General features: G+C 47.8%; 1 protein-coding gene across 16 annotated transcripts in view; it reads right to left on the reverse strand.

Moving 5' to 3' along the window:
- The window catches only part of raraa (retinoic acid receptor, alpha a), a 656,519-nt gene that overhangs the window by 21,300 nt on the left and 611,151 nt on the right, over positions 1-24,068 (reverse strand). For all 16 annotated transcript variants that reach the window (XM_038778941.1, XM_038778943.1, XM_038778942.1 and 13 more), the window contains 3 exons: positions 22,738-22,898; positions 5,398-5,574; positions 1,614-1,818 (listed from right to left, as the gene is read on the reverse strand). In XM_038778941.1, the coding sequence (XP_038634869.1) occupies positions 1,614-1,818; positions 5,398-5,574; positions 22,738-22,898 (543 nt within the window). The remainder of the gene's footprint in view (positions 1-1,613; positions 1,819-5,397; positions 5,575-22,737; positions 22,899-24,068) is intronic.

Genomic DNA, 24,068 nt, shown 5'->3' on the forward strand with positions numbered 1-24,068 from the left:
TAAGAATGAAATGAAAATGAAAATCGCTTATTGTCACGAGTAGGCTTCAATGAAGTTACTGTGAAAAGCCCCTAGTCGCCACATTCCGACGCCTGTCCGGGGAGGCTGGTACGGGAATGTGCCCTCAGTTACTATCTTTCCTTGCCAGGAAAATCAATTTCTCCCTGTTTACTCTATCAAAACCCGTCTTTGTTTGAAAACTCCGTGAAATATCCCCTTAACCATCCCTGCTCTCAGAACAGTTTCAAATTCACTCATAGAACATAGAACATAGAACAGTACAGCACAGAACAGGCCCTTCGGCCCTCGATGTTGTGCCGAACAATGATCACCCTACTTAAACCCACGTAACCCGTATACCCATAACCCAACAATCCCCCCATTAACCTGACACTACGGGCAATTTAGCATGGCCAATCCACCTAACCCGCACATCTTTGGACTGTGGGAGGAAACCGGAGCACCCGGAGGAAACCCACGCACACACGGGGAGGACGTGCAGACTCCACACAGACAGTGACCCAGCCGGGAATCGAACCTGGGACCCTGGAGCTGTGAAGCATTGATGCTAACCACCATGCTACCGTGAGGCTACTCGCCTCTCCGTGCAACTGAAGTGACTTAACCTTGGTCTAATTTTTTGCTATTCTGTACCCTCTCCAAATACCTTTGGTGTCTGGCTTTTCCTTCAACTTGAATTTAACCGTCCTTCTCTTTATTTATCTACAGCATCTTGACCATCTTGGTTCTTAATTTTTTATGAAATTTAGAGTACCCAATTATTTTTTCCAATTAAGGGGCAATTTAGCATGGCCAATCCACCTAACCTACACATCTTTGGGTTGTGGGGGTGAAACCCGTGCAGACACGGTTGAGAATGTGCAAACTCCTCACGGACAGTGACTCAGAGCCGGGATTCGAACCCAGGTCCTCAGCGCCGGAGGCAGTAATGCTAACCACTGTGCCACCGTGCTGCCCTGGTCCTTCATTTTTTAGTGGAATATATTCCTCCTGAACTTTACTAATCTCGCTGTTTAAATGTTGGCGCCTGTTTGGCAATATTTTCCTCTAATTTGCCTTGCTTAGGCCCGACCGTCATGATTTATTTTTCTTTTCCCCAATTACTTTGGGCATCGTATTATCAGTATCCCTCTCAAAACTTGTCGAAAATCTTATTATTTCTGTGATTGCTGCCCCCTTGGTGTTCCCTTGCGTGTACCCCTTTTACATTCCCTTCAAGCCACACAGCATCGTGACTTGCAAATCTTCGCTGTTGCTGGATCGAAATGCTGGAACTCCCTTCCTAACAGCACTGCAGGTGTACCTCTATCAGATGGACTGCAGCTGTTTAAGGAGGCGGTTTCTGCCCTATTCTCAAGGGCAATTAGGGATGGGCAACAAATGCTGGCCCAGCCAGTGACACTGATATCCCATGGAAGAATAAAAAAAGGCTCCAATTAATTTACCCATTATTAATCATGAAGCAACTGTAAACAGTAAAGTCATCATGTTAATATCTATTAATTTTCCACATCGTAGCGTAATACAATGCAGTTCCCATCTGCAGCTCTCGTTTAAAAGGTGAAAGGTGTTAAATTATAGTATTTTCTTACCTCCACATATGAGGCAGATGGCACTAAGAAGCCCAGTCTCTGCATCGTCCATCTCCAATGGCAGTAATTGATTGGCAAACGCAAAAACCAGATCAGTGAGGGGGCCAAAGCCTGCATTATGCATCTGTGTCCTGTTCAACGTAAGGCCATCAGAGAAAGTCATGGTGTCCTGGTCAGGGGTGTACCTGGTACAGATTCGCAGAATCTAAGGAAATAAAGAAACACAATTCAGTGCACGGCAATCGAGGGCCAGATGGTCAGTCAGTCAGAAAGACAGCACAGACCTGAAAAATGGTGGGTGGGACCTGGATACTGCAACCCCCGCCCCCATTTCCAACAGATCCTTTGTTTCTGCCAGTGTGGTAAAAGGGGCAGGGTGTGATTCACACAGGAGGGAAATTCAAACTCAGTAGGGCCATTTGAATTCAGTGTTCATTCATACGGACCCCATCCTTGCTGTCGCAAGGGCCTTAACCCACAGCATGGGAGTCACAAATTGTTGGAGTAGATGTAAAAACTCTTAAAGGGCAGTTAAGAACATAAGAACTCGGAGCACGAGTAGGCCATCTGGCCCCTCGTGCCTGCTCCGCCATTCGATGAGATCATGGCTGATCTTTTGTGGACTCAGATCCACTTTCTGGCCCGAACACCATAACCCTTAATCCCTTTATTCTTAAATAAACTATCTACCTTTATCTTAAAAACATTTTTTTTTAATTTAGAGTACCCAATTCATTTTTTTCCAATTAAGGGGCAATTTAGCGTGGCCAATCCACCTAGCCTGCACATCTTTGGGTTGTGGGGGCGAAACCCATGCAAACACGGGGAGAATGTGCAAACTCCACACGGACAGTGACCCAGAGCCGGGATCGAACCTGGGACCTTGGCGCCGTGAGGCAGCAGGGCTAACCACTACGCCACCGTGCTGCCCACATCTTAAAAACATTTAATGAAGGAGCCTCAACTGCTTGACTGGGCAAGGAATGCCATAGATTCACAACCCTTTGGGTGAAGAAGTTCCTCCTAAACTCAGTCCTAAATCTACTTCCCCTTATTTTGAGGCTTTGCGCCCTAGTTCTGCATTCACCCACCAGTGGAAACAACCTGTCCACATCTATCCTATCTATTCCCCTCATAATTTTATATGTTTCTATAAGATCCCCCCGCACCCTTCTAAACTCCAACGAGTACAGTCCCAGTCTACTCAACCTCTCCTCGTAATCCAACCCCTTCAGCTCTGGGATTAACCTAGTGAATCTCCTCTGCACACCCTCCAGCGCCAATACGTCCTTTCTCAGGTAAGGAGACCACAACTGAACACAATACTCCAGGTGTGGCCTCACTAACACCGTATACAATTGCAGCATAACCTCCATAGTCTTAAACTCCATCCCTCTAGCAATGAAGGACAAAATACCATTTGCCTTCCTAATCACCTGTTGCACCTGTAAACCAACTTTTTACGACTCATGCACTAGCACACCCAGGTCTCTCTGCACAGCAGCATGTTTTAATATTTTATCATTTAAATAATATCCCTTTTGCTGTTATTCCTACCAAAATGGATAACCTCACATTTGTCAACATTGTATTCCATCTGCCAGACCCTAGTCCATTTATTTAACCTAACCAATCCCTCTGCTGACTTCCGGTATCCTCTGCACTTTTTGCTTTTCCACTCATCTTAGTGTCGTCTGCAAACTTGGAACACATTGCACTTGGTCCCCAACTCCAAATCATCTATGTAAATTGTGAACAATTGTGGGCCCAACACTGATCCCTGAGGGACACCACTAGCTACTGATTGCCAACCAGAGAAACACCCATTAATCCCCACTCTTCGCTTTCTATTAATTAACCAATCCTCTATCCATGCTACTATTTTACCATTAATGCCATGCATCTTTAAGGTCTGCATAACTGTCAGGATCTGAAGTTCCTTAAATAACCCGCTCTTTAAAGGTGGAAAAATAGGCTGCTGCTGTCGGTGAGAGTTAACAAGACCACGCTGCTCCACTGCTTTGATTGGCAGGTATAGGCTAGAAAATAAAAGTAGTATCTGGTATTGCAGTTTCAATAGAGCCCTTTTTAACTTTTTAAAAAAAAAAGGGCTATCATTCTGCCATTATGAATATGGAGAATAAAGAGCGGCACGTGCCATAGTGGTTAGCGCTGCTGCCTACGGCGCTGAGGACCCGGGTTCGAATCCTGGCCCTGGGTCACTGTCCATGTGGAGTTTGCACATTCTCCCATTGTCTGCATGGGTCTCACCCCCACAACCCAAAGATGAGCAGGTTAGGTGGGTTGGCCATGCTAAATTGCCCCTTAATTGGAAAAAAAATAATTGGGTACCCTAATTTAAAAAAAAATGAATGTGGAGAATATGAGACGGGTTTGACGAGTCAAGAAATTTCCCAACTTGAACTAACTGCCTCAATAGCCAAAATCTGGCGTGAACTCTTCAGTTTCACAATCAATACAGGTACATAGTTCAGACACTCAACATTAATATCAAATGGCCCAAAGTATTACAGCACAATGACGTGCCGTATACGCGTCATTTGACACAAAGGTTGTGGTTGTTGGAGGTCTGTCATCCCAGTCCCATAATATTACTGCGGGAGTTCCTCAGGGTAGTGTCCGAGGCCCAACCACCTTCAGCTGCTTTGTCAATGAACTACCTTCTAACATAAGGTCAGAAGTGGAGACAAGTCAGGAGTGTGATGGAATAATCTCCACTTCTCTGGATGAGTGCAGCTCCAATAATAATCAAGAAGTTCAGCACCATCCCGGACAAAGCAGCCCACTTGATTGGCACCCCGGCACAAACATTCATTCCCTCCTCCGCCGACACATAGTAGTAGTAGCGTGTACCATTTACAAGGTGGAACTCACCAGGGCTCCTTCAGCAGCACCTTCCAAACCTACAACCACCACCATCTATAAGGACAAGGGCAGCAGATACATGGGACACCACCACCTTAAAATTCCCCTCCAAGTCACTCACCATCCTGACTTGGAAATATATTGCCATTCTTTCACTGTCACTGGAACAAAGTCCTGGAACTCCCTCCCTAATACCACAGTGGATGTACCTACAGGGACTACAGTGGTTCAGGAAGGCAGCTCACTACCACCTTATCAAGGGAAATTAGGGATGAGTAATAAATGCTGTCCCAGCCAGGGAAGCCCACAGCCTGTAAAAAGGAATTTTAAAAAAATTAACTGCACTGTCTCACTGAAGTAAAACATCTGCTGGCATGGAACCCCTACAGTGCAGAAGGAGGCCATTCGGCCATCGAGTCTGCACTGACCCTACGAAGGAGCACCCTCCTTAGGCTGACCCTCCTGCAACTTTGTAACCCCACTTAACAAAGGTCAATTTACCATGGCCAATCCATCTTTGGACTGTGGGGTGAAACTGTAGCCTCCCGAGGAAACCCACACAGACATGGAGATCAAGCAAACTCCACACAGTCACCCAAGGTCGGAATCGAACCCCGTCCCAGACACTGCGAGGTAGCAGTGCCAACCACTGCGCCACCATGTCGGTACAGATCATATGTGAAGAATTTCCAAATCTATTTAGGGCTAGACAGACTGTGCCCATGTAGTAAGAATTAGAATTAGAACAGTACAGCACAGAACAGGCCCTTTGGCCCTCGATGTTGTGCCGAGCACTGATCACCCTACTCAAGCCCACGTGGAATCAGTATCTTCTGTAGAGGAAGACAGACAAGACATTTGTAAGAAATAAGTGATAAAACAGAGAAATTGTACTCACCAAGATGTCTAGGCAGGCAGCTTTGAGAAGGGTGATTTGGTCAGCGATGGTTAGAGTGGTAAACCCAGGCAGGTGTTTGGCAAACTCGACTGTCTTGATAATGCACTTAGTCGAGAGTTCGCTGAACTTGTCCCAGAGGTCAATGTCTAACGTTACTCGCTGTTCAGCGCTGTTATTCTGCAAAGGCAACAGAGTGACGTCAGAATAGGAAAAATGGAGTGCTCCAGCATGATCATTTCCAAAATATATTCAGCTTTGTTTCTTTATCCACAGCAATATAAATACTAAACATTCACATGAAACATAATCCTGTTTCTTCCTCCTGCAATGAGAACTTTATAGTTATTGTCACATCCATTTCCCTCTGACAAAAAACTGTATACACATGAAACCAGACACTGAAATCTATTTATACATTAATAGGAGTTGCATCCAATTCCACCCCCTCAGTTTGTGTTATTAGCCGTCCCGATTTACTGCAGAATAAATTGGACCAGAGAATGCTATTGCAGGATCGGTCCATTCACGCTTCCTGGTCTGGGTGACATTAAATTCCGAGTGGTACTCCCATACTTTTCCCTTCAAATTAACCAACCGAGATTGAGGTATGAATACGTGATTAAAGGGCACAAGTTCCTTTGGAACAGAAAACAGAGAAATGGTTATTTCCTTCTGTAAGCCAAGCACCAGCCACTGAAATTGAGGGAAGTGGCTGGTTTTAAAACATTAATTATTCAGCAGTCCAGTGTTTTTGGATAGATTTATTTTAAATGAAAGCGAAAAACATTAGGTGAGCTGAATGGGGAAAACTGTAAGCAGCATCAATTCTTCTGTGAATTAATGATACAAAAGAGGCCGAAATGTGTGCTTGGCCCCTTCTTAAATGCACATCAGATGCAATTTTAAATTATTCTTGTTCCTGACACATAGCTTCCCCTGATAGAAGCCCAAAGAGTAAATTGCAGCATGGACAACAAGATGTTTTATCACATTCTTGCTATTAGACTGGTTTCCCACTTGTATTTGCGGAAGGCATGACACGTCCACAATTGCAAAAGTTACTTGATGATCGACACAATTAATCTGTTTCGAATTCTGATGAAGATGTAGTTGATCATAATTTTGGAAAATAATATTATTGGTTTTCAAATCATAGTTGAATGGGAATAATTCACACATAGTCATCTTGCATGGCTCAGAGCTCAAATTGCACTGTTTGTTTCCACTCTGTATTCCATAAAGCTGCTCAAACATCTTCCCCACGGCTCTGTGTACCATGTAATGTTAGACTGAATCATATAGATGATGTGGAGGTGCCGGCGTAGGACTGGGGTGAGCACAGTTAGAAGTCTTACAACACCAGGTTAAAGTCCAACAGGTTTGTTTCAAACACTAGCTTTCAGAGCACTGCTCCTTCCTCAGGTGAATGAGGAATTATATAGATGACTGGGGGGGGGGGGGTGCTCCGACTTCTATCCCCGTCTTCAGTTGCGGCTGAGTCACCTGATTTCAAGCGGGCAAAAATGAATTGGGTTTCAACATCCCTGGAATATGGAGGGTCGGGGATGGGAGGGGTTTGCCAAATATCAGTTCAGCTTCCTGCTGCTGATTGTTATCTACTGACTCCTTGCTGAAGGTGCCCCACACGTGCCTGTTGTTGGGTGAAGAGCGGTTCAAGTTCGACTGTGATATGTGCTCTGTATAATTATTATCCAGGCTACTGAGTCAAAGAGCCATTATTGGCACAGAAGGAGGCCATTCGACTGAGGGCAGGGACTGAAAGACTGCAGACGTCCAAGAAATGAAATGCTGCAAGCATCAGGCATTTGGGTAACAATGGAGAGAAAATTGGAATTTCTTTTAAATCACAACATCTGGAGACTTGTCCAGCAGTGTTAACACCAAATAATGTCTCTCCCAACAACCCAATGAGCAAATAGTCACAGTGGAAGCGCCAATTGATAGGGAGTGCCTCCATCCTTTCAACAGGTGAAAGATTACAGCATGTTACTTTTCGGCAGCTCCATCGCAGTTACTTTCACTTCCCCCGAAAAACTCTTTGCTCTCACTTATGCACTTGTACATGTGATCAAGGACACAACAACCTTAATAGATGCCACATCGTTTAAGGATCAGTTTTAATGGAATGCTTGTTTCTGCTTGGTTTAGCAGTAACTGCAAGCAAGCAAGAAACTAAAGTGCTTAATGCAGCGGGGTTTCTTCCAAGCAGAAGACACTGACCTTCACAACTGTCATTTTGCAATGACGGTCTAGGACAGGGGAATGGCGCAAGCAGGGGGTTGCAACAGAGAAGAATGTAACATTCGCTCACTTGACACAAAGGATTAAGAAATAAAATAAATGGGAACAGCTGCTGACAAAGTATGAGGTAATTATTACGGTTGAAGCTCACAAGATTATTTTGAACTAACCTACCGTAGAACACGGTACAGGTGTTTGCAGAGGCCCGGCGTCCAATTTCTGACCTCTCGTCCTCTTTTATTTACCAGGCCGAGACAGCCTGGCTACAACCTCGTCCGTGAACACAATTAGAACAGTTTCATGCACAACTGTTTTTTCCCTTCCAATTCCTTCTCTCTCGAAAGTAATGGCTCTTTTGCCGGGATTAGGTTTCACCGCACCAGCACCCATTCTTCATATCTCAGCTGACACAGCAAGTGGCAGCAGACTGCTTGAGCATGCAGACAATCACAGTCTGAGCCGGAGCCTAATCCTGCTCTCTCCTGATACCCACATGAACATTTTCCAGTCAGGATATCGGCGCTTCTCTAATTCTGGTCGCTCTTGCACCCCCGATTCTAGTTGCTCCAAAATTGGTGGGTGCACCTTCAGTTGCCAAGGCCACAATCTCGGGAATATCCTCCCTCCACCTTTCTATCCTCCTTTAGGACACTCCTTAAAAACTACCTCTATGTTGAAGCTTCTAATCACTTTACCGAACAGCTCCTTACGTTGCATAATTTGTTTTATAATGCTCCTATGCATTATAATTTACTACATTAAAGGAACCACATAAATATAATATAGTGTTATTGTTTTTGAGGTTCATCTCAAACAAGGTTCAGATTCCTACAATGGACGCTCCAGGATTTTGACCCAGCAATAGTCAGAATGATGTGTGGCTTGCAGAGAAGAACTTGCAGAGAGTGGTGTCCCCCATGCAGTTGCTGCCCTTTTTCTAGATGGCAGGGGTCATGGGTTTGGAAAGCACTGTCAAAGGAGGCTTTGTGAGTTTCTGCAATATATTTTGTAGATGGTACACATTGCTGCCACGATGAGTCAGTGGGAGAGGGAATGGATGTTGAAGGTGGTGGATGGGGTACCAATCAATCGAGCTATTTTGTCCTGGACGGTGTTGAATGTCTTGAGTGTTGTTGGAGCTGCACTCATCGAGGCAAGTGGCAAGTAGTCCATCACAGGCCTGATTTGTGCCTTATAAACAATGGGTAATCCTTAGGCAGTCAAGAGGTGAGTTAACCTCTGCAGAGTTCCCAGCCTCTGATCTGCTCTTGTAGCCACTGTATTTAAATAACTGTATTTAAATAACTGGTCCAGTTCAGTTGATGGTTAATGCTATCTCCCAGGATGTTGATAGCAGGGGATTTAGCGATGATAATGCTATTGAATCTCAAGCGCAGATGGTTGGATTCCGGTCATTGCCTGGCACCTGTCTGGCACAAATGTTACTTACCACTTATCAGCCTAAAATGAATGTTTCCAGGTCTTGCTGCACATTGACATGAACTGCTCCATTATTTGAGGAATCCCGAAAGGTGCCGAACATTGTGAAATCAGCAGCGAACATCCACAAATATCCTCATCCTCAATGATGGGGGAGCCATTCAACCCATCGGGTCTGCACCAGCCCTTGGAAAAAGCACCCTACTTAAGCCCACACCTCCACCCCAGCCCCGTAACCCCACCTTTTTGGCCACTAAGGGCAATTTATCATGCCCAATCCACCTAACCTGCACATCTTTGGACGGTGGGAGGAAACCGGAGCACCCACGCAGACACGGGAGAACGTGCAGACTCCGCGCAGACAGTGACCCAAGCAGGGAATCGAACCTGGGACCCTGGAACTGTGAAGCAACAATGCTAACCACTGTGCGGCCGTGCCACCCCATTCCATAGGTTAAAGATTGTGTTTGTGTACAATTCTGCTGCTGCTGATGGTCCACAGCGTCTCATGGATGCCCAGTTTTGAGCTGCTAGGTCTGTTCAAAATCTATCCCATTTAGCATGGGGATAGTACCACACAAAATGGTGAAAGGTATCCTCAATGTGAAGGTGGGACTTTGTCTCCACAAGGATTGTGCGATGGGCACTTCTGTCAATATTGTAATGGACAGATGCATCTACAACAGATAGATAGGTGAGGAAGAGATCAAACAGGGAAACCTCTTGGTTCCCTCACCACTTGCTGCAGACCCAGTCTATCAGCTGTGTCCTTTAGGACTAAGCCAATTCCTTCAATAGTGGTGCTAATGAGCCACCTTTGGTGATGGACATTGAAGTCCCCCACCCCGAGTATATTCTGTGCCCTAGCCACCCTCAGTACTTCCTCCAAGCGGTGTTCAACATGAAGGAGTACTGATTAAATTAGCTGAGGGGGGGTAGGCAAGTGTGATAGGTGACAATCAGCAGGAGGTTTCCTTGCCCATGTTTGATCTGATGCCATGAGACATCATGGAGTCCAGTGTTGATGTTGAGGACTCCCAGGGCAACTCACTCTCGACTGTATATCACTGTGCCACCACCTCTGCTGGGTCTGCCCTGCCGGTGAGACAGGACATACCCAGGGATGGTGATAGTGGTGTCTGCCACGTTATTTGTAAGATATGATTCCTTGAGCATGACTATGCCAGGTTGTTGCTTGACTGGTCTGTGAGAAAGCACTCCCAGACGTTAGTAATGAGGACTTTGCAGGGTCGACGGGGCTGGGTGTGCCATTGTCGTTCCCAGTGCCTTGATCGATGTTGGGTGATCTGTCCAGTCTCATTCATTTTTGTAGTGGTTTCATACAATAATGGCATTACTAGGCCATTTCCGAGGGCATTTGTCAACAAAATTGCTGTGGTTCTAGACTCACAAGTAAACCAGACCCGGTAAGGATTTCCTTTCCTAAAGGACATTAGTGAGCCAGATGGGTTTTTGCAATAATCGACAATGGGTTCATGGCCACTATTTCCAAGACGAGCTTTCCAATTCCAGATTTATTAACTGATTTGAAATTCCATTAGTTGCTGTGGTTAGACTCGGGTCCTCAGAGCATTAACATGGGCCCTCTGGATGCTGGGTGTAACATTATCATTATGCCACTTCTTCCTCAAAACATGTATTTACATACAGAATCATATGATTCACAGTGCAGAAGGAGGCCATTTGGCCCATCGAGTCTGCACCGGTCCTTGGAAAGAGCACCCTACCCAAGCCCACACCTCCACCGTATCCCCGTATCCCAGTAACCCCACCCAATCTTTTTGGACACTAAGAGCAATTTAGCAAGGCCAATCCACCCAATCTGCCCATCTTTGGACTGTGGGAGGAAATCGGAGCACCCGGAGGAAACTCACACAGACACGCGGAGAACGTGCAGACTCCGCACAGACAGTGGCCCAAGCCGGGAATCGAACCTGGGATCCAGGAGCTGTGAAGCAGCTGTGCTAACCACTGTGCTACCGTCCTGCCTAAATATGTTCCAACATCGGACATGTGTGTCAGGTGAAGACACATACTATCCAAAATCCTCATTTTAATAATTTCCGTGTCAGTTTATTCATCCTCCACTAATAACATTTGATCCTCCCTGGAGCATGACGCTAATTACTTTCCAGTATCTCAGCTTTGTTCCTACTCATGCGTTCTGGCTGCTGGGATTCATTGTCCAACAGGACTCTGTTTATGGCGATGAGGAACTTTTTCTCACCTTTCTCCTCTCTAACTCGGTGTTGTCCAATTTTGGCACTCTGACCAGTACCCCCACCTCAGAGAAGCTACCTTTGCACAGGCCCCGTAGTCGGTCGAACCCAGGGAGCTCCAAGCTCACTACAGCTCAACTTCTCATGAAATAAACTCAGAGCTATCGGGGCAGCATTTTAAAAATAAATTTGAGGCAAGACTGCATCAAGATGCCTTTAACAATTTAATAAATACTGTAATAATTACCAACGTTAAAATTAAATTCAACTTCCTCAATTCCCTATTGGAATTGCAATGACTCTTGAGATTACAGTATGGGCTTTTAGTGCATGAATAATTAACATACGTCTTTGAAAGTCCTCCCTCTATTTCAGTGAAGATGTTAACCCATTTACTTTAAATTAACATGAAATGGGTTAGCATCTCTGTTAAAATATTGTTGAGGCCAATTTTAGATGACAGATTCTTGTTTGAACATTGCTACACCATGGCATAATTTTGGGCCGGTGATTTCCAAGAGGCCGAACAGTCCCATCAGTCCCATTTAGACCCATTGTTTTCCTGTGACAGTCAAACATTGGTTGGCATCTTGGTTAGTCACAGATCAGAACCGTAGCACCGTGAAGAAATTCCCTGCGAAGGTGGGGCATATCCTACGACAGGCAGCAAAGAATATCAACAATCTATTTGGATTCACACTTCTGGAAATCTTAGCATGGTAGCACAATGGTTAGCACAGCTGCTTCACAGCTCCAGGGTCCCAGGTTCGATTCCCGGCTTGGGTCGCTGTCTGTCCGGAGTCTGCACGTTCTCCCCCGTGTCTGCATGGGTTTCCTCCGGGTACTCCGGTTTCCTCCCACAAGTTGAAAGATGTGCAGATTAGGTGGATTGGCCATGCTAAATTGCCCTTGGGTTAGGTGGGGTTACTGGGTTACAGGGATACGGTAGGGTGATCCTTCTAAGGGTCGGTCACACCTCGATGGGCCTTAGGCTCTCCTTCTGCACTGTAAATTCTATGAAAAATCCCATGAACCACCTTTTAAAAAAAATATATTTTAATTCTCCTTTTACACAATTTTTCTCCCGAATTTACACCCAACAACAATCAATAACCAACAATATCTCAAACCCCATAACAGGTACAACGATCCCATCCTCCCACCATGCCCAGACATCAGCCCGCATGTTAACATAAACAAATGACAAAGAAAGAAAAAAAAAGGAATCAGGGATTACCCATAGCTATCTTCAACATACATACGCCTCCCCCCCAAACTAATGTTCGATGTTATCCAGTTCTTGAAAGTGCATAATAAATAGTGCCCATGTCTTGTAGAACCCCTCTGAGCTTCCCCTCAGTTCGAACTTAACCTTCTCAAGGGTCAAATATTCTAACAGGTCCCCTCGCCACACCAGGGCACAGGGTGGAGAGGCTGCTCTCCATCCCAGCAGGATCCGCCTTCGGGCGATCAATGAGGCGAAGGCTATGATATCTGCCTCCGCACCCGTTTCCAACCCTGGCTGATCCGACACCCCGAATATGGCCTCCCGGGGACCCGGGTCCAGTTTCACATGCACCACCTTGGAAATTACCCTAAACACCTCCTTCCAGTAATCCTCTAGCTTTGGACAGGACCAGAACATATGAACGTGATTAGCGGGGCACCACCCCCCCCCCCCCCCCCCCCCCCCCGCAACGTTCACACACATCTTCTACCTCACACCAGACCCCCTCCTCTATAATCTCTCCCAACTCTTCCTCCCACTTCGCTTTGATCCCCTCCAGTGATGCCTTATCCTTTTCCAAAATAGCTCCGTATACCGCTGACACTGTCCCCCTTCTCCAGTCCACTTGCCATCAGCACCTCCACCAACAACGTGGAGGCCGGTTCCTCCGGGAAGCTCTGAATCTCCTTCCTGGCAAAGTCCCGAACCTGCATATACCTAAACACTTCTCCCTGCTCCAGCCCATACTTCGCTTCCAGCTCCCTCAATCCTGAAAATCGACCCCGAAGAAACAAATCTTTTAGAGTCTTAATCCCCTTCTCTTCCCATTTCCAAAAGCTTCCGTCCCACCTCCCTGGCTCAAATCTGTGGTTCTCCCGGATTGGCATTTCCCTCGACCCTGCCCCCAACCTGAAGTGTTGCCGCAACTGCCTCCAGATTTTCAATGAAGCTATTATTACCGGACTACCTGAGTATTTCCCCGGAGCTATCGGGAGCGGGGCCGTTGATAGTGCCTTCAGCCCCGACCCCCTGCACGACCTCTCCTCCATTCTGACCCACTGGGAATCAACCCCTCTGACCCAGCTCCGCACCTTCTCCACATTCGCCGCCCAGTAGTAGTACATCAGGTTCGGGAGACCCAAACCCCCTGCCTGCCTTCCCCTCTGTAGCAGCACCTTCCTCACTCTGGCCACCTTCCCTCCCATATAAACGAGGTAATCCTTCGCTCAGTCTCCCTGATAAAAGCCTTTGGCAGGAAAATCGGTAGGCATTGAAAAATAAACAGAAATCGCGGCAACACATTCATAGCTCACTAGGGGGCTGATTTAGCTCAATCGCTGGCTTTTAAAGCAGACCAAGCAGGCCAGCAGCACGGTTCGATTCCCGTATCAGCCTCCCCGGACAGGCGCCGGAATGTGGCGACTAGGGGCTTTTCACAGTAACTTAATTGAAGCCTACTCGTGACTATAAGCGATTTTCATTTCATTACATTTCATTTTAACCGCCTGCACCCGACCCGCCAGTGACAGGGGGAGACCATCCCACCTTGCCAGGTCGGCTTTCACTCTCCTCACCAAACTAGTGATGTTGTACCTGCGAAGCCTCTCCCACTCCCGGGCAACCTGCACCCCAAAATACCTAAAGTGAGTCCCTGCCCTACGGAATGGCAGCCCCACCACCCCTGCCCCCACCCCTGGTTGAACACCACGAAATACTCACTCTTGTCCAAGTTCAGCTTGTACCCAGAGAAAGACCCAAATACCTGCAGCAACTCCAATATTCCTCCTATCGATGCACTCGGCTCCAACACATACAGCAGCAAGTCATCGGCATACAAGGACACCCTATGCTCTATCCCCCCCTCACTATTCCTTTCCATGCTCCCGAATTTCTTAATGCGATGGCCAACGGCTCAATCGCAAGCGCAAACAGCAGGGGGGCATAGGACATCCCTGCCTCGTCCCACGGTGGAGAGAGAAGTATCTCGAACTGATATTGTTTGTGCGGATACTCGCCTTCGGCTCCTTATATAATAACTTTACCCAGTTCACAAATCTTGGTCCAATCCCAAACCGTTCCAGCACTACCATCAGGTACCCCCATTCCACCCGATCAAATGCCTTCTTGGCGTCCAGTGCCACCACCACCTCTGTTTCCTTCCCTTCCGCCGGTGCCATAATGACGTTCAAGACCCTCCTAATATTCAAAAACAGCTGCCTCCCTTTCACGAACCCTGTCTGATCCTCACCTATCACCTTCGGGAGGCTCCCCTCCAGCCTACCCGCCAGTATCTTCGCCAATACTTTTGCATCCACATTCAGAAGTGAAATGGGCCTATTCGACCCACACTCCGTCAGATTCTTATCCTTTTTAAGCAACAGTAAGATCGATGCCTGCCCCAAGATTTGCGGCAGCACTCCCTTCCTTATCGCCTCTTCAAACATCCCTACCATCAGGGGTGCCAACTTATCCTTAAATTTTTTATAATATTCCACCGGAAACCCATCCGGCCCTGCCACCTTCCCCGACTGCATCCTCCCAATCGCGTCTTTATCTCCTGCTCCAGTATTGCTCCTTCTAATGTAGCCTTGTCTCCCTCCCCTAGCCTCGGGTAGTCCAACCCATCTAGAAGCTCCAGCATCTCGCGGTCTCCCCCGGGTGGCTCTAACCTGTACAACCTCTCGTAGAATTCCTCAGAAACCTTGTTAATCAGCTCCGCAGCCACCACCACCTACTTCCCGGCCCTATCCCTTACCTGAAGAATTTCCCTTGCTGCTGCCTCCCTCCGGAGCTGACCTGCTAACATACAGGCCCCGCCTTGTCTCCATGTTCATAAACTGCACCCCTCGCTCGCCTCAGTTGGCGCACCGCCTTCCTGGTGGATAGTCGGTCGAAGCTCGCCTTATGAACCACCTTGGGTGTTCCAACAAATGTGTTGCTCACACCACGAATGTAGGAATCTTAACGGGATGTGTGTTAAAGTTTAGCTCATTGTTCTTTCGAAGAATGTTGAAGGGACTTAATTTTTGGCTGTTATGAATGTTAACTGAATGGCGCCAAGGCCCTGGGTCACTGTCCGTGTGGAGTTTGCACATTCTCCCCGTGTCTGCGTGGGTCTCACCCCCACAACCCAAAGATGCCTCACGGTAGCATGGTGGTTAGCATCAATGCTTCACAGCTCCAGGGTCCCAGGTTCGATTCCCGGCTGGGTCACTGTCTGTGTGGAGTCTGCACGTCCTCCCTGTGTGTGCGTGGGTTTCCTCCGGGTGCTCCGGTTTCCTCCCACAGTCCAAAGATGTGCGGGTTAGGTGGATTGGCCATGCTAAATTGCCCGTAGTGTAAGGTTAATGGGGGGATTGTTGGGATACGGGTTACGTGGGTTTAAGTAGGGTGATCATTTCTCGGCACAACATCGAGGGCCGAAGGGCCTGTTCTGTGCTGTACTGTTCTATGTTCTATGTGCAGGGTAGGTGGATTGGCCTTTAATTGGGGAAAAAGAAATTCGGTACTCTAAATTTATTTTTTAAAAAATGAATGTTAACTGAACTCGGGACCCTGCCTATGGCATATATTTAATGTTGATTTTTAAAGTGAAAGTTACTGAGAAGTTATTTCTGTAAACTGTCACTTATCACCCAGTACCTTCAAAAGTCCACTGCACCAGTTAGATTTGGCCATTTCTCATGTTTGCGTGGAACAATAAACGGGCTGGAGATGAATAGTAATCCTCAGTGATCCTCCTCCACAATCTGGAGCTTGTATTTGCACAGATGGATTTCTTACTCATGTTCATATTGGCCACAAACCTCTGATTGTGACTTTATATCACCTCCAATATTTGTAGAAGTAATGCAGTAATGTAACTATACTGTATACATAAACTGGATGCTAATTGTTGTGTATTTATTCAATGTCCATAACCCTTATTAACTGGTCTTTTTCTTTTTTTTAAAACATAATTTTAAGAGTACCAAATTCTTTCTTTTCCAATTAAGGGGCAACTTAGAGTGGCCCTGTACGTCTTTTTGGGTTGTGGAGGTGAGACCCATGCAGACACGGGAAGAATGTGCAAACTGCACAAGGACAGTGACCCAAGGATTCAAACCCGGGTGCTCGGCGGCGTGAGGCAGCAGTGCTAACCACTGCGCCACCGTGAAGCCCGACTGGTCATTTTCATTAAAAAAAATGTTTTTTTTTTAAAATTTAGAGTACCCAATTATTTTTTCCAATGAAGGGGCAATTTAGTATGGCCAATCCACCTATCCTACGCATCTTTTGGATTGTGGGGGCGAAACCCACGCAGACATGGGGAGAATGTGCAAATTGCACACGGACAGTGACCCAGGGCTGGGATTCGAACCCGGGTCCTCAGCGCTGTAGGCAACAATGCTAACCACTGCGCCACCGTGCTGCCCGACTGGTCTTTTTCTTAACTACTAAGCGTTCTGTACATGGCCACAAGGTGAGTATCCAACAGTTTTACAAATTCTTGAGACTTCCGGTGGCGGCCAAGGTGGAGTAGTTCGCACATTTGATAGCTCCCGCCTGTGACGGACTTTTGGACCTTTCTCCCCCGTTTCTTTCAGGATTTTATGGGATGAATCGGTGAAGAGTGAGACAGTACGGAGAAATCCCCCTGTGGTATATGGCGAATTGGGCCAGAAGTGGCCGTGTGAGAAGTCCAATAAGGAAGACGTGAACAGAGCTGGTAACGCGAGAAAGCATGTCCGAGAGCAAGGGCCGCGGGGAAACGGCACAGTGGTCGACGGAGCAGCTGGTGACGTTTTTTGAAGATTGCTTCGCCAAGCTGAAGGAGGACACGCTGGACCCGATTAACGCTTCGATTGATCAAGTTATGCAGAACCAAGAGACCCACGGGACGGCGATCCAGGAGGTGGAGGAAAAGGTGTCCGAGCACGAGGAATACATAACCGTGCTGGAGACCAAGCTGTAGGTGATGAACAACCATCAGAAAAGAATGCAGGAGAAGCTGGAGGACCTGGAGAATAGGTCCAGGAGGCAGAATCTTAGAATTGTCGGCCTCCCTGAAAGCAGTGAGGAATCGGATGTGAGGACTTATGCTGAAGAAGTTGACGGGGGCTGAGGTGTTCCCATGGAAGTGGATGGAGCACACAGAGCCCTCGCGAAGAAGCCCCGAGCGATCAAGCCGCCGAGGGCGATGGTGGTACGCTTTCACCGTTTCCTGGACAAGGAACACGTTCTGCGGTGGGCCAAGAAGGAACAGAGCAGCAAATGGGAGAACTGTGAGCTGTGCATTTATCAGGACCTGGGCACGGATTTGGCCAAGAGGCGAGCTGGGTTTAATCGGGCAAAAACTGCCCTCTTTAAGAAGGGGGTGAAGTTGAAAGAAAAGAGGCTGGAGGCAAATTAAAAGACACTGAAGTCCTGGAGAAGTACTGTGGCGGCGATTTGTTGTGCTGGGTTGTATAAATATAAGTCGTGCTATGTGTAATAAGGGGCTGTTTGGATGGCTAACGGTAACTTTGTCTTGCAGGGAGCTGGTTAGAGGGGGGATGGGCTTTGGGGTTGGTTCTGCTTTTTGGGTGATTATTTTTCTAAAGTTGCTGTTTCTTCACAACTTTTTCTGATGTTTGTTTACTGGGGACTGTGATGCTTTTAAAATGCTTTTCCATGTGAGGGGAGAGAGGAGAGAACAATGGGGAGGCAGACTGCTTGGTGCCAGGGGTGGGCGCTATTAAGTCAGCATGGGTCAGCAGACTCTCAGAAGCGCAGTGGGGGGTGAGCAGGTGTTAAGCTGGAGCTGGACTTGGGGGTGGGGGGGGGGGGGGGGGGGGGGGGGGGGAGGGGGTGGAGCTGCTTTGCTGACATGGGAGGAACTGTTACCAGGAGACAAATGGGAGGTCGGGAAGGCCACAGCCCAAGGCGGGGGGAGGGGGGGCTCGAGGAGGCGGAGGGAGCGAGCTAGAGGCTGGCCTAAAATGTGTGATGGATAGTCAGCGGGGGGAGGGTGGGCTGGAAGCCCCCCAACCAGGCTGATTACATGGAACGTCAGAGGGCTGAATGGGTCAGTCAAGAGGGCTCGTGTGTTTGCGCACTTGAGGGAGCTAAAGGCGGACGTGGCAATGCTACAAGAGACACACCTAAAGGTTACAGACCAGACGAGATTGAGAAAGGGGTGGGTCAGCCAAGTATTCCACTCAGGGCTGGACTCAGGGGTAGCGTTCTTGATCAACAAACGAGTGGCATTCGAGTCAGGGAGAATCATGTTAGACAAGGGGGGTAGGTACATAATGGTGTGTGGAAAGCTGGAGGGGGTGCGGGTGGTACTCGTGAACATATATGCTCCGAATTGGGACAATGTGGAATTTATGAGGCTGGTTTTAGGTAAGATCCCAGACTTAGAGTCACATAACCTGATCGTGGGAAGAGACAGTCATTGATCGAGAACTGGACCAGTTAAAATCCAGGACAGGGAGGAAGCCGGCCGCGGAAAAGGGATTGAAGGGGTATGGAACAGATGGGGGGAGTAGACCCATGGAGGTTTGCAAGGGCAAAGAAGTTTTTCTTTTTCTCACATGTCCACAAGGTATACTCTCGCATCGACTATTTTGTTCTGAGCAGGGCACTAATACTGGAGGTGGTGGATACTGAGTATTCGGCAATCGCAGTGTCGGATCATGCCCCTACAGGTTGGTGTGGAGAGAGGGCAGCGCCCGCTGTGGGGACAGGATGTGGGGTTGCTAGTGGACGAAGCGATCTGTGGTCGGGTTAACAAGTCCATCCAGAACTACCTGGAAACAAATGATACGGGGGAGGTCTCCGCAGCGACGGTTTGGGAAACTCTGAAGGCAGTGGTCAGAGGGGAATTAATCTCGATACCGGCCCACAGAGATAAGGCTGAGAGGGATAGATTAGTGGAGGGGATACTCCAGGTGGACAGGAGATACTCGGAGGCCCCAGACGTGGGGCTACTGAGGGAGCGGCGGTTGACCACAGGGAAAGCAGTGGAACAGTTGAGGAAGGCAAAGGGGGCGATTTATGAGTACAGGGAAAAGGCAAGCAGAATGTTGGCGGACCAGCTCAGGAAAAGGGAGGCGGCCAGGGAGATTGGCAAAGTACAGAGTAGCGGCGGGAATACTGTCCTGGACCCAGCAGGGTGAACGAGGTGTTTAAGGACTTCTATAGTAAATTATTTGAGTCGGAACCCCCTGCTGGGGTGGACGGGATGAGCCAGTTTTTGGATCAGTTGAGGTTCCCGAGGGTAGATGAGGATCTGGTGGAAGGGCTGGGAGCCCCAAATGAGATTGAGGAAATAATCAAGGGGCTGGAGGGCAGACAGTCGGGCAAGGCCCCGGGGCCTGACAGCTACCCGGTGGAATTCTATAAGACGTTTCAGAGATATTAAGCCCACTGCTGGTGAGGATATTTAATGAAGTAAGAGAGAAGGGAGTCCTCCTCCCAACAATGTTGCAGGCCTTGATTTCATTGATCCTGAAACGGAAGAAGGATCCGGAGCAATGCGGATCATACAGGCCAATTTCTCGACTGAATGTGGACGCCAAACTGCTGGCTATGATACTGGCCACAAGGATAGAGGACTGTGTCCCGGGAGTGATAGGGGAAGATCAGACAGGATTTGTAAAGGGCAGACAACTCAAGGCCAATGTTTGATGGCTTTTAAATGTTATTATGATGCCCTCAGAAGGAGAGGAGGTGGAGGTGGCGGTAGCGATGGATGCGGAGAAGGCGTTTGATCGGGTGGAGTGGAATTACCTATGGGAGGCGCTGGGAAGGTTTGGGTTTGGTGAGGGCTTTATTCACTGGGTGTGCTTGCTCTATCAGGCACCAGTAGCGAATGTGCTGAGGTTGGGATACTTTAAACTACAGGACGAGGCAAGTGTGCCCCCTCTCTCCGTTACTGTTTGCTCTGGCCATAGAGCCATTGGTCATGGTGTTAAGAGCCTCTAGGAACTGGGCTGGTTTGGGGTGGGGGGGGGGGGGGGGGGGGGAGAGAGCTGCTGCTTATAATGGTAGGGAAGAGCTTTCGATATCTGGGAATCCAGGTGGCCCGGGAATGGGAGGCACTGCACAAGTTAAACCTATCCCGGTTGGTAGAACAAATGGAAGGGGACTTTTAAGAGATGGAACATGCTCCCGCTATCACTGGCGGGGAGGGTACAGACCGTGTAAATGTCGGTCCTCTCCAGATTTCTGTTTATCTTTCAGCACCTCCTCATCTTCATCCCAAAGGCCTTTTTCAAGCGGGTGAATAAGGTTATTTCGGGCTTTGTGTGGGCGGGTAAAACACCGCGAGTGAAGAAAGTGTTGCTGGAGCGCAGTCGGGGCGAGGTGGGTTAGTGCTGCCTAACCTCTGCAATTACTACTGGGCGGCTAATATAGCCATGATTAGGAAGTGGGTAGTGGGAGAGGGGTCGGCATGGGAGCGGATGGAGGCGGCGTCATGTACAGACACCAGTTTGGGAGCACTGATAACGGCACCTCTTCCGTTCTCGCCGGCACGATACTCCACAAACCCAGTGGTGGTGGAGGCTCTGAGAATCTGGGAGCAATGGAGGAGATATGAGAGACTGGAGGGAGCATTGGTTTGGACCCTGATTTATAATAATCATTGGTTTGTACCGGGTAGGCTAGATGGTGGATTCCAGAATTGGCAAAGGGCAGGAATTAGAAGGATAGGGGATCTATTTACAGATGGGAGCTTTCCCAGCTTGAAAGCCTTGGAGGATAAATTTGAATTGCCAGCAGGGAACGGGTTTATGTATTTGTAGGTGTGAGACTTCCTGAGAAAACAGGTGCCGGCCTTTCCGCTGCTGCTGTCACGGGGGTTTACAGGATAGTCTCCAGTACATGGGTGGGAGAGGGGAAGGTATCGGATATTTACCAGGAGCTTTCGGAGGCGGAGGAAACTCCAGTGGAGGAGCTTAAGGGCAAATGGGAGGACGAGTGAGGAGGCGAGAGAGAGGCGGGTCAATGGGTGGATGCCCTAAGCAGGGTTAATACCTCCTCATCATGTGCCAGGCTCAGCCTGATACAATTTAAGGTAGTCAACCGGATGAGCAGGTTTTTTTGGGTAGAAGATAGGTGTGCGAGGTGCGCGGGAAGCCCAGCAAATCATGTCCACATGCTTTGGGCATGCCCAAAGCTTAACAGGGTTTTGTTAAGGCAGTGCCCACGGTACTAAAAACACAGGTTGGTGCCGAGTACGGAGGTAGCGATCTTTGGAGTGTCGGAAGAGCCGAGAGTTCAGGGGGCGAAGGAGGCTGTGTCTTGGCCTTTGCCTCCCTGGTAGCCCAGAGATAGATCTTGTTAATGTGGAGGGACACAAAACCCCCGAGTGCAGAGACCTGGGTTAGTGACATGGCTGGATTTCTCAGTCTCGAGAAAATAAAGTTTGCCTTAAGAGAGTCAATGGTCGAGTTCACCCAGAGGTGGCAGCCGTTCGTCGACTTTCTCGGGGAAAATGAAAATGTCGGCAGATGCAGTATTACCAGGAGGGGGGTGAAGATTGTGATGGGGGGAGAAATGTTTATTATACCATGTTGATGTCATTGTCTATGTTATTTTTATAAGCATTTTCAAATACCGTAATAAAATATGTTTAAAAAAGTTTTACAGATTCTTCTTCCACTAATCCTTTCCTGTACCCGATGTTCTAGCTATGAATAGGGATTCTGTTGTGTGCCATTCATAGACACGAATCTGCTGATTCTGCCAATTAGCTCCCCTTCCTTTAAGGCATTGACAGCATGCTAGAATATCGGTTCATGGATGCCAGCCAGCCTCTAGTACCTGAGCTAAAGTAGCAATTGTTGTTGTGTGAGGTTGGTGTATTTACACTGCTGGGGTTTCTTGTCTCGCACTGTGTTTCACTGGTCATGAAAATGGTGTAACTGATACAGCTGAGTTTCAATGCACCCCCATGATATGAGTGTTTGTCTTCAATGCAGGACTTGTGATACTTACAGTAACATAATATAGCACAATATCTTCTAGCACATTTGCCACTGGAGTATGCTTAAACAATGGCATTAACAGTAATACATCTGACACTGCCTAAACTAGGGTTATTAATCTCTCGTCTTACAATAATGTATTAGTGCAGAATCTAAGAAGTGCATTTAGCACTGGTATTTAGCGTAGTTTGTTAGTGTTATTACTGATACTTACAGTAGTGTATTTGCCAAGCTGACACAGAGCTGGAAAGGTTTCCTGATGGGCTTTGCGTACTTTCTCTATTAGATCCTCAGTCTCGGGTGTGATTGTGTAGCTTTCTGAACACTCCTGCTTGGGGGTGTCCTTCTTCTTCTTGTTCCTGTCATTTCGCACAGCTGGGAAGTGGCAGAAAAAGAAAGTTGTTGGTTAAGGAACCAGGATTTCTCATTCAGGATTTTTAGTTCTTGGTGACGAGTTGAAACTGCTGGTTCCGCCTTTGTCAGACTTTCCCAATTAATTTAGCTTTGGGACTCCTGAACTCGCAAACCCCCTCCCCATCCCACCGACTAGTGATAAAGCAATGATGCGATGCCCTGGGCTCAGGGCATGGACCCCACCTCTTAGGGGCTGGTTTAGCACACTGGGCTAAATCACTGGCTTTTAAAGCAGACCAAGGCAGGCCAGCAGCACGGTTCAATCCCCGTACCAGCCTCCCCAAACAGGCGCCGGAATGTGGCGACGAGGGGCTTTTCACAGTAACTTCATTGAAGCCTACTCGTGACAATAAGCAATTTTCATTTCATTAAATTAGATAATGGAGTGCTGCATGAGGGATTTTCAGCAGAAGGAAAAACAGCAAAGCTGAAGGAAGATATATAAATAATTGAGTGACTATTCGAGCAGGAATTCCGCGACAGGATAAGAGAGTCTAAGTGCAAAATCTGTTATCACAAACAAACATTTTTGTCTAAAGGCCACAACACTTTTTATGTCAGTGTGGGGGAAATAACGTTCGATTGGAGTCCCCTGGCCAAAGACAGAGGAAAATGGACAGAATAATTTAATTCAAATCCAAAAATTCCCGTACCAGCCTCCCCGAACAGGCGCCGGAATGTGGCGACTAGGGGCTTTTCACAGTAACTTCATTGAAGCCTACTCGTGACAATAAGCGATTTTCATTTCATTTTCATTTTTCAAAAGCACCAGAGGGTGTCCAAATGTGTGAAAAGCAAGTTTCCTGGAGGCTCAGTCTGCGTGTAGGGTCCTGTGTTTCCCTGCCTCTGGACCCGTATACCTTTTGAGCCTCGGGTGCCGAGGCAGGCATAGAGTTCACCCTCCCTACACTGAAAAGTACCCTTGGTGACAGGGGCATCGCTTGGACACCGCAGATAGCATATGGCTAAAGTAAAGTCACAATTAATTCACAAGGCTGGGTCACCGGAGGGTCCGCAATTGAGGAATTACAATGAAGCAGGGGGGGTTTGAGCCTGGTGTTCTGGCTCCAACGCTTAATTATTATTGTAACTGAAAAACGACAGGCAGAACCCAAAGCTGTGCAACACGAT

Source organism: Scyliorhinus canicula, chromosome 19 (genome assembly GCF_902713615.1).
Source record: "Scyliorhinus canicula chromosome 19, sScyCan1.1, whole genome shotgun sequence".
NCBI lineage: Eukaryota > Metazoa > Chordata > Chondrichthyes > Carcharhiniformes > Scyliorhinidae > Scyliorhinus > Scyliorhinus canicula.